General features: G+C 39.9%; 1 protein-coding gene across 1 annotated transcript; it reads right to left on the reverse strand.

The window, feature by feature from the left end:
* Positions 1–6,494: 6,494 nt before the first annotated feature.
* On the reverse strand, positions 6,495–12,467 carry rcn1 (reticulocalbin 1, EF-hand calcium binding domain). The gene is made up of 6 exons (XM_086175250.1): positions 11,978–12,467; positions 11,033–11,226; positions 10,752–10,930; positions 8,266–8,326; positions 7,560–7,759; positions 6,495–7,144 (listed from the first exon to the last, which is right to left on the reverse strand). Exons 1-6 carry the CDS (start codon positions 12,193–12,195, stop codon positions 7,037–7,039), a joined length of 960 nt encoding a protein of 319 aa, XP_086031376.1. The 5' UTR covers positions 12,196–12,467; the 3' UTR covers positions 6,495–7,036.
* Between the last annotated feature and the right edge of the window lie 1,666 nt (positions 12,468–14,133).

The following is a 14,133-nucleotide window of genomic DNA, read 5'->3' on the forward strand; positions in this document are numbered from 1 at the left end:
GAGGTGATCCGGGTTGTTTTTACATTCCACATAATGGTTCCGAGGTAGTATCTCTGATCTGTTTTTTTCTGCTTCTTAATCCAGTGCTCTTTGATTAAGAAGTGCTTCTCTTTGTTCTCTCTCCGCAGGGGCGCCAGGAAGTGGAGGAAGATCAGAAGGACAGCGAAGTTGAACATTTTACTCACTTCACTTCACTCCTAACTGGAGGCTGCCAAGGCGGTGTAGAGTATAAGGAATTCATGCTTTCAATGTCGTCAGTCATTTCAGCTATCATTATTGCACACAGTAGAAGAGACACTGACCTCAACTTCTGCTACACCTGCGTGGCTTGGAACTCGGTTAATTAATAACGTTTTCAATCGAGGATGTCCAGAGATGGTGTAATACCTCAACCACACAAAGATTACTGAACGCAGTCCCGATCAGGATGCACAGACACATATACAGGCTCGTGATGTTGAACGCACACACGCCACCAGATGCCCCCTCAGCTGTAATGTTGGCTGTTTGCCTTTAAGCGGTGTCAGCGTGGGTAATCTCAGGTGACGTACACCTGGTAATGTACAGCCCAAGACATCTGTAGGACAGCAGGCCTGCTAGCTTCACAGCCCCCTGTATCCACATGCAACCTCAAAATTGCATTTCTTTTAAGCGCAATGTGATGTAACCTTACTGTCATAGTTAGGATTCAGACATACAAATATCACAGATGGAGACTTTATTTGCACCTGGGGGGTATCTTGAATATCAGAATTTGTTGTTTTTCCGCATTGCAGTCCATTGTTTCTTCTGATAAGGAGAGATTATTTTCAATACGCTCTCAACCAAAGTCTGTCCCAGGTGCGCTGTATAGCATCGTGCAGCTACTGCTGTGTTTCTTTGGCCTGGACCTCCAGGAACGGGAGAGGTCAATGCACAAGTAGTGCAGAGGGGCCCTTTATGATCCCCAAGGGAACATCAACAAGGACAAGGCCCGAGAGAGAAAACTTCATGGGTATACGAGGAGGTTTGCATGCAAAAACCATTCTGCAACAACAGGAGGCGCTGTCAGGGATTGTTTGCATGTTAAGTGAAGCATGTTTTTAGTTGTATTCCCAGACAGCCCCCCCCCTTCCCTCAGGCTAGCTCTCTTGTGCAGAGCTGCTGCTCCACAATCTGAGGGGCCAAGGGGTTCTTGGGGGTATTCCCTGTGGTATAACAGGGAGCCTGAGGGGCTCCGGTGTGTGGGCGCTCTGGGAATGCAGAGGCCTTGGGGGCCTGGAGCTCAGATGGAGCCTAGAGGGTAAACTCTCTCACTCAGGGAGCAGGAATGGAACAGATACAGAAAGACAGCAAAGGGGAAAACACCTTGCGAGGAGTCTGTCAGATAGGCCGGCAGCAGCCGGGAGAGTCCCACGAGGGTACACATTCGCAGAAAAACAAACATACACAAATGTAAACCAAAACCAATATGTGGGTCAGTTAATAGCAGTAGATACAGCTTGTCAAAAAATAAATTCCATTCCCTCATTCCTCAGTCATTCTTTCATCTTCACCTCCTCTCTCTCTCTCTCTCTCCCGCTGTCTCCTTTATCCCGGTGGAAGATGTTAACTTCTAACAGGATTAGATATGTCTCCATCATGTGAGATACAAAAATCTCAAACCAACCCAAGCCCCCTGAGGAATTGTGGGATGAAAAAAAAAGTCCTCCCATCTCCTCCCCTCCATCCCAGAGGTATCCAGATGCTGGAACTTGGGAGGAGAGGACCACAGAAAGGAGAGAGACAAATGTTAAGAAATGGAGCGAGAGATGTGTTTTGTCCAAAGATATCAGTCTCATTGGAATAATACTACCATGAACTCAAAAACAACTCTACATTGAGAATAAATTTTAATTAAAACTTGAAAAGTTTCTCTATGCATATAAAAAAAGATATGCAGGAGTGCGTCAGACTGAGTGGGCGACTAAAGCAGCCATTAAAAAGCTGTTCGGAAATGATTTTGAGCCCCCAAGACCCCAGTCCAAGTGGTCTACATTTCTCCAGAAGCCGTTACAATTAGTTACCAACTCACTAGCTTTATGGTTCCTAAATTGAAATGTATTGCTCTTTAAAGCCTTCTCTCTAATTGTGTAGTCATTAATGGGCAATTCCTTATCTACACTGCGTTGATGGGAACATAAAAACACATGAAGATAGATGAGCACAATTGCAGCTGTTAAAAAGAAATAAGGCTGGTCCTATCTTGTCACCACTAGGAGGAGTAGAGTCACTGGATTTCAGAGAGGCTGGATAACCACTTCCTTTGAGATGACATGAAAGATTGATGGATTCTTTCAAGCTTCATTGTGCAGACAGTAGAAACATGCAAGCCGCTGAATTAGCCTACATTCACATCACACGCATATAGGGTCACAACTTGCACAAGCAGAGAACGAATGGCTTGTCCATTGTCAGTTAGTGCCAAACAACATATAACTGGGTTGGTAAGAGTGGTTTATCCAAATAAAGCCACACCTACAATGTGAACAAAAAAATCCAGTGGAGAAATGGTTAATATTTACTGTATTACAAGTTCCATAATAAAACTGAAAAATGCAGACATTTAGTTATTGAAAGCTTACACTCTTCCAAGGTCAAAATCCAAAGTCAAAGTTGTATTTTTGTGTGTTTAATGCACCATACTTTTGATTCAGAGTTTACACAATATATCACATGAATAGTTTACAAAAGAGCAAGAAGAGAATAAACTTTTTTATATTAATTGCAGGGATATCAATAACTAGAACTTGACCAATATGCACTATATGAAAAAAATGTCATTATATCAATAAATGAGATGATATTAATAAATTTGATGGCTTCATACATCAAGTACTATCTGTAAAATGTGTGAAAGGTGTCAAGATGCAACCAGCAAAATGCAATCCCATCTATATACCAGATGTTATCATGGGAAACGGAGTTAAAGAAAAGCATTTTTCATTCGTACAAGGCATTCCAGGAGAATGTACAGGATAATAGCATGGTCAACAAAACGCCGTAAATCTCCATCAAAATCTTCAGGTTGTGTCAAATATGTAAAAGGGCAGCACCACTTTTGGACGAAGCCTGATTTTCTCCTGCTTTGACTGGTATTTCTTTAGGGCCATACATTTGTTAATCTGACAAAACAACTCAAACCCAATGCAAGGATAATTCACTAATTCAGACCACTAGTTCACGATAACACATGTGCATCCTGCAAGGAGACACCAACACAAAATACAGGGGGAACAGGCAGGTGATGAAGAATACCACCGCTACCTGTCTGAACCTTGACTGTCCTCTGCTCTTTCCAGGAACAGATCAGGATGGTCCTCCAGGGAAAGGATTCTGGAGGCAGAGCATAAAAACCCAGCTACCTCATGGTGTGAGAGCTCAGTGGACAAGATGCTCAATTGCATCGTGTGCTTTATTTAACGGGAATCTGTGAGTGACAGCTGTGCTGTGGCCAGCTGGTCATCTCAACACATTTTTGTCTCATTTTGTGTTTTGGATGCGACAGCTTCTTTTGCAGCTCACACTATCCTTTCATCAAGCTTTGAGCATTTGAGTGCTGGAAATTTGGTTTTAGTTTGATGGCTGCTCAGTGAAGCATGAGCATGCATCACATAAACAATTGTGCTTGAATCACCAGAAAGGGAACTTAATGTTAAAATTATATCTACTGTTCCCAGAGGGAAAAAATGGGACAACACAAAGTTACTTTGCTGCAAAACTGGTCTTGTTGAGGACCTGATATGGAATAGAGGTATCGCCATGAGCACAGGTACTTATTCAAGATTCAAGATTCAAAGCGATTATTTTCACATGCACAGTGTAGAAACATGTTTCCCTTTACTGTGAAATTCCTCCTTTGCTGTCTGCAGTGCATTTGGATATGAATTGATGAGAAATAATTACAGTAAACATTTGAGTATAGTATAAATATGCACAGTCTGGCACTGCAATAAGGCATATGAGTGCAAATCACAACACACAACACATTTTTGTGTTACAACTGTTCTACCTTCAGGAATCAGTGGATATAGACATAACATCACATTACTCTGTGAGTCAGAGGAGATGTATCTTGGTCAAGTTCACACCAAATAAAACAAGAATAATTTGACTTCCAATTAAAGTGCTGTCATATTAAGCTGATCTATTTTGTTTATTTTCATTCATTTATTTTTTTATTGAAACACACGGATAATGATTCGATAGGGCTCTGTGCTTTTATTCTATTTATATGGTGTGTTATTATATAACTTGAAAAACGCAGACTTTGAACAGGATGGGTCAGATACGCCAAAGATCATTACAAATAACACCCTGGGCTATATCTCCCCTGGGGGGAAAGAACAAACAAGAGAGATGAAAGATGGGGGGGGGGATATTCAGATGACGACAGAATCAGCATGGACGCAGGGCGCAGTGTATTTTTTTATCCAGGCAATCTGATAGCTGTTGTAAATTTCAGCTGTTGCATGTTGATATGGAAATAGCAGTTCACGAAGAGAAGTCCTTTAAATAGAAATACAAGAGTGGGAGATATTTATCTTGGATGGGAAGCCTGATAGTTCAGGACCCTATTCTCACCCAGAGGGCTCATTATTATCAGTAGAGAGGCGTTGATGTAGGCAGACGCTCATATGAGAGCTGTCTGATGGCATTACTGTACACACACTCCCCCAGTGTGAATGACTAGGATGCCATCATAAAGAGGAGGGGCAGTTTGTTAAACATGACCACGAGGCAGGCTGCATGTGCCCCCCCCCGCCACACACACACAAATACACATTTGGTTCTTTTACATTTCCATGCACTGCTAATACTCACCCACCTTCACTCACACATTGGCCTGGACACACAGATGCAGCCTGACACATGACAGACCTCATATGCTGTTTGGAGGAAGTAGATTAAGCTGCTTAGCGTTTAAGACCCTGCGATTATTCAAATGTATAATGCAAGACTGGCACCCAACTCTCTAGCAAGGCAATAGAGCTACTGTTTAACTTTTTTTTTTCTTTTATTCTACATTCATATAAAAAAGAAAAACAGCAGCAATACAGTAACACAAAAACATCCCTAAAGTAAACACTTTCACATTGATTGTTCCTCAAAGCTGTCTGGTGACAAGGGTAGAATTTTAACATGAGAGAATAAAAAATATTCTGAATCTTGTTGTGTAAGTGGAGTCATTGTTACACATTCCTATGTGTTGTTTTTCCTCTCACAAAGTAATTCAAACCCTCGAATGTCAAATGTATTCAAATGAAAGTAAAGCATATTCTGATAGACCTGAACTAAACAAAAATAGCAGCTTTCCTTTTCTGCTGTAATAGTGGCGGTGAGTGACTGAAGAAGGTCCTGCTTTACTTCAGAGTAACAGCCTTCACTCCCAGCGCCCTGTCCGTTGTTCCTAATGAGCTTTATCGCATTGGTCCCGCTTGACTTGCCTTGCTAACTGGCACACATATATCGATGTATTTCACATGAGCAAGCAAGGGACATGCTGGGTGGCAGAGCTGCCTTCTCAGTTACAGCTCGGACTTTTACTGCAACACCCAGCAGCAACAGCAAGTCAACTTAAGTCCATCTCCGCGCTGTGTGTGTAGGCCCAAAAGTCTGGATTGCAATTAGTCATGAACGGCATTAACAAATTGACTTCTTCTGAATGTTCAGCGAGTTAGAATTTCAAATAAAGTCTCGGTTATCTAAATTGAATGGTCATTATTCTTTTTGTTTGACAGCATCAGGAGCACATCCCCATTGTGAGTTCTGTTACACTTTTATTCATTGGCTTGTGAAAGAGGTAACGTAATTTACCTATGTAATTTAAAAAATGTCTTACCGGTGTGGAACTTTATCTTTTTTCCATTAACCGCTTCTAATATCTTGCTATTTTTTAAATCACATTCCTATGTGACTTTGGCTGGTGTTCCAGTCATTCAAAAGACTTTATAAGATCCCAGTTGGATGATATTCTGCCATACTCTAAGTCAGTTCACATGAAATTATAATGTGTCGCTTGATAGTGCAGATGTTGGCAATCTTGCCTAACAGCAAGGTAACAGTTTGCTTCCGACTGGGGCCTTTCTATGGGGAGTTCAGACGTTCACCTGTGTCTGTAAGAGATTTTTCTGGTTTCCTCCAGATCATTACATTACATTTGTCAATAATCTGTGGTCTAAGACAAAAAAAGGCAAAATAAGACATTTTCTTTTGTTTATTGTGCCATGAAAGGTAAATGTGTTCAGTGTGAAATAAGAGTTTATGTTCATTTCAAACAAATGTCATGATGGCAACTGAGGTTTTAAACAACTAAATGAAGACAGGAAATTATCAAAAATAATGTATTTTTTTCACAAAGATGGCATGTTGGCTCACCAATAAATACACTTCAGAAAAGAGAGGAAAATCATACAAAGGCTAAACTATTTAAATATGTGAAAAACGACAAGCATAAACATTACTTTGTGTGGTTAAAGGGTTTAACTAAATCATAGATATCAGTAAAAGCATTTGGCCAGGAAACCTGTGAAAAGAGAGGCTTTTCATATGCCTTGAGTTAAAAAACAAACACTGTTTTTTCCTGGTAGAAAGTTCAGAAATAAAACTGAATTAAAAAAATAAAATAAATAAAATCAGAATACAGGTTTACAGCAGTAGCTTCACATTGCTTTTAAAAACTGCACCATGTATCTGACAAGTTTATTTAAAAGCTCACAATTTAGCTTTCCAAAATTCTATTAGAGACACCAAAGGCCTGAGGCAATGAAACCCCAGATGCGACTGGAAGACACCATCGACGGAAAGCAGGTTCAGTGGATCTGGATCTGCTTCTGAATGTCAGAAACAGAACCATCAATAAAAACAAGATATAGTGTTGGTGTTAGTGGTTGGACCAAGTCTTCTCTCCGCGTCCGGTGGTTTTTCAGTCCAACATACTGACATCTCTCTCATATTCATTCTCACACACTTCACATACGCACAAACACTCAAACACATACGCACACACAGAATGGACTCAGAGCTCATCATGGTTCCTGGTGAGATCCTCTCCATAGTTGGTGGCCTGACTTCCAACAAACATGTTCCAGTTTTCAAGGATCTCCTCTTTGGTCAGCATCTGGTCCTGTAGACAGAGGACATGGTTCACATGATGAAGCATGTTTTCAACATCATTCTATCCAATTTGTAATTAAACAGTGAAAAGAGTCACAAAAAGTGATTACTTGGGGCCATTTGATCAAGACCAAGATCACATAAATTTAAAAAGTGCATATTTATATTTTCATTTTTTAGCTTTTCTGGCTGAGATGTTGATTGTGAACATCTAAATATTTTCTTTGATATTGCAACAATAAGATTTTGAAGAACGTGAAATAATAAGAACTTAATTTTTTTTCTCTATGATCAACTTACTCTAAATAAGAAGAGAGGGATAACAATAGAGATAATGATTTCAGTGTCAATGAAACATTCAATTTTCTTCATGCACATAAAAACTGGGCACCCAAAAGGATTAATGGGGTGCCTCAAAGTTGTACCTTGTCCTGATCAGACTCATACACCAGGTGTCTGGCCTCGGCCTGGGCATGGTCATAGTCCTGGGGCATAATCCAGTGGCGAATTTCATCATGATCCATCTTGCCATCTTTGTTCAAGTCTCTGAAGTCAGAAAACTGCTCCCTCTCAGTTTTGACCCAATCTGGCTCTGGACCTCCATCCTCGTGGGCAAACATGTCCGCTTGAATTTGAAAGGTTAAGACATTTTCAAGAATGGAGACAAAAAACAGACATCTGAGTTCAAAGTATAGCTCATAATGTCTGTACACATCTGTCTGAAGGTATTGTTATAAGGAGGAGTTACTTTTTAGGTAAGCAGATGAATGGTGGGATGTACAAAAAAAAAAAAAAAAAAAAAAATGAAATAAATTTTTTAATAAATATGAAATATCATTACTTAAATATCCTTTTTTACATGCCTTCTTTGGAATCATAAGAACCTGAACTATTTTCATACTATTAAATTACAGCTGATTTTTATATACATATAGTTTTTAAGGGAATAGGTGAATACTTTTTGTAAGAGGGTGGAATTTGTAGTCCAAAATGTCACACTGAGGTCACAGTGTTTATCAAATTCATGTTAAAGAGAATACTGCTTTAATGTCATAACTTACAATGCTGCTTGAATGCCATTTTATGTTATCTTTTTTACAAATTATTTTCTAAATTCTCGCATGAACTCACCAATATACTCATCCTCATCCACATGTCCGTCACCATTCTTGTCAATGTCCTCCAGGGTTTCCTGCATTCAATGTGAGTTAATGATGTAATTAAAAGGAGACAAAGGGGTAAACAGTAGTGGAACTTTCACTTTGAGTAATAAAAGAGAAATATGCTGCCTAAGGCATGAGTTAATATGTGTGGGTCGGTTAGCTGGGTTAGCAGACTGACACACAGATTACGGGATCCCCTGGTGATGCAAGCTGACCCCGCTACAGTAGAAGATGCGACTTGTTATAAAAAACTCTGGATTAAAACCCCCGCAAGATACTTTTTTTATTTTTCACATCAGGAGAGTGAATTTGTAAAAAATAGTTATTCTCAACAGTGTGATCTCCTCATTACTTAAACACACACACCAGTGTCCTGAAAATGCATCTCATCGAGGCGTAACAGCGACATGCTTGCTAGATGCATCCTTTCCTGCAGGTGAGACTCCCTATCTGAGCCGTGCTGCATTATTCAGAACCATTTAGCATCTGTGGTCTAATAACTGACTAATAAAATCATTCTTTGGCCAAGCTGTGAAAGGTTGCATGCAACAGCAGATGCTCAAAGAAAAGACAAAACCTAAAGTGCACTAAGACCCCTGATTGATTTATGCATTTCATAATAGTGCAACTACATATGTATCATGCTGTCCTGCTAAAAGCAAATTCATGACTTGATAGTTGCTATTATAAAGTTATACTGTGAATAGCCATTATCGATCGCATTAGTGACACCTGAACCTTTTTGCTGCAGACACAGCTAAAAGAATTTACAGAGGATTGACATGAATTAAACACTTAAATTGATCCAAATAGTTTTTAAAAATGCAATATAGTTAAACAATTATTAATAATAGACTACTTTCACCAAACATGTTATAAAAGACATGGTAAATGTTGCTAAATGCTTTTTTTTTCTGGTCTAGGAAATCTAAACCTTAAAACTTGCAGATTGTTATAAGAAAATTCTATTTAAAAAATTACTTATAAACTGCAACAGGTCACATAAAAAATAATGAGAAATTGTATTAAATCAACTAAAAATGAGCATGAAATTACTTTCAGTTTGTTGTGTTTACAGGTTAAAATACTTGAATTAAAAATTATTATAAAAAGCCTAAATTGCTATATATGTAACATAAATAAATTTGGACTACTGATAAATTAGTGGAGCAAAATTTGTATTCCTCAACCACTTGGGGATAGTGGGAGTCAGGAGCCTCTGGCACCTATACTTTTGGGGGTCGCGACCTGAAAAGTTGAGAGCCTCTGCCATAAAGGATCCACGGCTCCTCTTTGATTTCTCTCCAGAGCTCATCCACTGCTTGTATGTCACTGTAGCGTGAACGAGTTGCGGATGTATCAGAGGTCTTGCATTTACACATGGAGTCACAGTCAGAAACTCTTCACCTTGCGGCAGCGGGACACCATACATAAACATCGGAATTCCATGATTTGGCAGTGCTGTGGAGCAGCTTTCAAAACAGCTGCCTCCATAAAAACTACTCATTTTTTTATCTGCAGCAATCGGGTTCTTTTAGAGGTATAAACCAAACCTATAAGAGTATCAGAATCTAAATTAACTGTTAAAGCAAGAGTTTCACTCATGCCAAAGAAGAAGCAATCATCCAGCAAGTAAAATTTCAATTTTCAACAGCAGTGGTCTGCTAGCGTCACATTGGCTTGCCTTTTATAAGCTTTTAAACTTCAATGCTCTGTTATGTAAATCTGAGCTTGTTCATATCACAACTCAATGTCGATGCCTGACCCAGCACTTTTCAGTCATTGGTCGTGCTAGTCAGCATTTAAGTTGATGAGCAGGACCAATGGCCATTACCAAGGTACTCATTTTTCTTCTCAGTGACTTACTGTTGCATGGGCATGTGAATGATCTTTTGATGATAAAAATACTCGCTAGGACTACTTTTCGTTGAAATGTTGAACCCGTGACTACTGTAATGAAGAGACCTTTTATTAGCCCTGGCCACATTCACAACAAACAACTATCTGAGCACTTCTCTGGTAACATTCAGTGACATCATAAAAATGAGCATTTAATAATTAATTCCGTCAAATGGGTAGTACAACTTTTATGAACACGGAAGCATAGTGCATCACAGCTAACATTTTCCATGAAACTACTCCATGAAGCCAAATTTATATTTAAAGATTGAGTCCTAAATGGGACAGTTGGGCCATCCCACTGGACCTGTTCCAAAAATATATATATATATATATACTAAGTCATTTCCGGAACGAGGGAATATTGCCCTTGACTTATGAAAATTTGCCATATCTAAATGACATCCTCTGGAAAAAACAAAACCAGAAAAAAAACTTTATTTTCCAATGTCAATTTTTAATACAAGTTCTCTACTATACTTTTAGCTTAATCTCATTCTCACAAACATCGTTTTTTCAAATCACATGTGATGACTATGTGGTCACAGCGCTTACCTGCACCACAATAGCCTTCATGTGGTCAAATTCCTCTGGGTGGAGGAAGGCTGTAAACTCCTCCCGATCTGCTGCTTGGTCCCCATTCAAATCTGCTGTTTTGAACCTCCTCTCATCGCGGGGGAGCATCTTCTTAAAGCTGAACTGGTCGGTTGCATCATCGAAGTCCTCGGGGTTGGCTGAGAGGCCAGATGGATTCAGGTCAAAAAATTGTATCACATTGACAGGCAATGGTGTATAAAATCAAAGATGAAGAAAGTCAAACAAATATGAATTCATACCAAGGTAGTATCCGTAGGTGGCTTGTTTGTATTCATCCCATGAAATCTTGTTGTCTTTGTTCACATCATAATCTGACCACACTTTTGCCACATTTTCATACACATAACGCTTCTGCACGCGTTTTATCCAGGCCTTCAGCTCGGCGGTGGTGATGAAGCCGTCCACATCGCTGTCTATTCGGTCCACTATCTTGCTGTTGGAAAACAGAATAAAGAAAGTGGGCATTTTAAAAAGCTAAACCATGATGACTTTTTATTTGATGTACATGGTATTTTGAGGAACTACATTTTGCCTGGCGATCTCCAAACCACACTCGATGCGCCACTGTGTTTACCAGACCACGAAGAAAAAGCCACTGAACAAACATTCGTTGGTTCCATTTTTAATACCAGACAAGTGGTATCAATGAGGTTACTCTGGTAGGCGGGGCAGGCAATCCACATTTAGTCAGAAAAGCAGGGTAACTGTAGAGTATTCTTAGACTTGGGATGCCACGTTGTGAAGTTGCAGGGGGCCCTCCCACTCTCCACAAACAGGAAAGACCATGTCACAAACACGGTGCCAACATGTCATCCAAGCAGAATTACACGGGTGTGTTTGACGTGAATGAGAAACAGAATACACACACCTTGGGCATAACCTCACCACCTGCTTCTTTAAGATGATCTATAATTAAGTTTTCATCTAAGCAATTAACCCTGTAGCGGTGAGTGCGAATAGTGCCGGTGGCGTAACAATGCCTTTTAGCCAGATCTGCACATTAGCTGGCATGCATTTCGTTCTCATGCACATGTGCTCTCCGGTTAAATATTAATACTATCCGGAACTGTTACACGCCACACAGTACAGCAGGGGAGTGATTTACAAACAGAGGCTCTGTGTTGCTTGTGACAGTGAACACACGGACTGTCAGGGACCGGCCTCTTGACGCAGAGCCTCCTTACCTGAGTCTGTCCTTGCTCTCATCCGGGGTGAGCTGATCGAACGTCTTGGCTTCTTCTTTCCCAAGAAAGGCCTCATGATCGTACTGGAAACTTTTGTTGTCTTCGTGTGCTCGCCTGGTCAGTTCTGGGTCATAAAGGACTCGTTCTTTCCTAAGGGTCGGCTTTGCGTGTACCGAGACGGCGCAAAGGAGCGCCCATGCCAAGCATAGGATATCCATCAGTCGGAGATGAGGATGAGCCTTCTTGATGGTGGGAAATCGAGTGTTTCTCCGCAGGCCTGTGGTTCTACAGCGTACAGCCAGTTGGCCGGTTAGCCGCTTGTTGCTCACCCTGCGACTCGAATACCCCGTCGGTCGTCCCCTCTACCCTTCGGGGAGCAGGTAGCCGGTAGACAGGTCCTAAAAAAACTCCCTAAGGCTTCAAGTTTGAAGCAATCCCGTCTCCTCTCCCAGGGAAAGGATGTAGCCGGACCAGGATTTCCTGTCGCTTCGCGCGCAGCCAATCACAGGCAGTGTTACGGGGCGGCTCAGTCTCCGCACGCGACTTGCTTGCACGCCATTGGTCAGCTGGACGTCAGTAACACGAGAGGAATTAAGGCGCCACGTTGCAAGCTAACGCTGCAAGCAATGTCAATTGGAAATTACAGACAGAGAGATGGCACCCAAAATTCTTTTACTTTCACATTCGTTGAGAGGGGACTGGTTTGTTGCAAGATATTTCAGACGTTGTGTTGTCAGAAAAATGACAGAAATTAAGGTCGATGACCGGTCGGAGTTGTTTTTGCTGTGAATACACTTCCATCACTGGTCACAGTATCAAGGAATGTACCACTAAGCCTGTTGGAACCAATAGTCATGGATTTTTATTGTATTTTATTCTAAATTCTGAGATTACTGACATTAAATGTTACTTTATTCACTCAAACCTATCAACTGTTTGCATTATTCTACATGCTCAACCTTAATGACTTAATCCAAAACCCTATCTGAACACTGCTGAAACTTCAAAGTTCTGAAAAATGTTTTGTAGTTTCTTACTCTTTTGTGAACACGACATTTTGATATCACGTATTTTCTTCAACAGAAATTATTTGTGCACCACCTTGAGCAGCAACAACATAAAGCCAACTTCTTACCAGACTACATTCCCTTTGTAGCATGTACTTACAGCCACTGAATTTACAAACTCAAGGAAAATATCAATATTTAAAAGACAATCAAGAAAAGAACTCTACTAAAATAAATAAAGAAATAATAAATAAAATAAATTACGGATGGTGGGTAGTCTAAGTATCCCAAAGTATTTGTTACTTACAACAAATTTAATAATTCAAGCAGACCTCATATTGTTCGTGATCCATGTCTGGTTATATCTGTTTGCTGGAGTTAGTGCAAATAGATCAAATATGTATTAGTCTGAGTGATTTAAGCAAAAATGTTTTCCTCTTTTTGTTATTGGTTTTCATTCACTATTCACTACAACATTATTTCATATCTTATGATGGCAGTTTTAATGGATAAGGACGTCAGAAATCACTCTTGGCACCGCTGTTTTTGGCTTGAGGGATAAAAGCTGATTTATCTTTGATGCATTCAAATGTTTTTTTTATATTCTCTTTCTTAAAATCACAGCAATATTAATTGCATACTATTCTTGCTTTAATATATACATACATATGTTCCTTGTTTCATTTATCTTTTTCTTTTTTACAAATGGAGTTATAGCTGATAAATCTCAGTTTCAAGTCTTGTAAAGCTATTACAGGGTTTTGAATGAATTTGTTTTTCTTTTATATTTCCCCAGTTAATCACAGAACTTAGACAAAGAGCTGAGGAAGAGAGTGATTATCACCAAGGTCTTCCTACATCTCCTGATAGCTATCTTACATCATTCGAATTCCAAAAAAGTCAAATGCAAAGGATCTCATTGAGAATGTTGTGTACGTCCACCTTTCCAGAGTTGCTGGATGCATATCTGACTCTACTAGACACTGAGGGCAAGAAGCTGGACTCAGAAATTCCCACACCAGGATTTTATTCATGGTATCTACTCAGCTTTTGATAGTGCTAATAAAGACATTTCAATGTACCAAAAGGCCACAGCAAGTCCTGTTAAATGGTTTAAATCCAGCAAACTGTTTTTGAAACCAGTCCCCG

The sequence above is a fragment of the Fistularia commersonii genome, chromosome 27, assembly GCF_037954325.1.
Source record: "Fistularia commersonii isolate RoL2024-O1a breed Wild chromosome 27, RoL_Fcom_v1.0, whole genome shotgun sequence".
NCBI classification, from domain to species: Eukaryota; Metazoa; Chordata; class Actinopteri; order Syngnathiformes; family Fistulariidae; genus Fistularia; species Fistularia commersonii.

What these genes read in the sequence shown, in the direction of transcription:
- rcn1 (XM_086175250.1), bottom strand. Translation starts at nt 12,195, where the DNA reads ATGGATATCCTATGCTTGGCATGGGCGCTCCTTTGCGCCGTCTCGGTA. An exon ending in GAGAGCAAGGACAGACTCAG is followed by an intron (nt 11,227 to 11,977) that starts GTAAGGAGGCTC and finishes GTTTTCCAACAG; the next exon opens with CAAGATAGTGGACCGAATAG. An exon ending in CACCTACGGATACTACCTTG is followed by an intron (nt 10,931 to 11,032) that starts GTATGAATTCAT and finishes CTGGCCTCTCAG; the next exon opens with CCAACCCCGAGGACTTCGAT.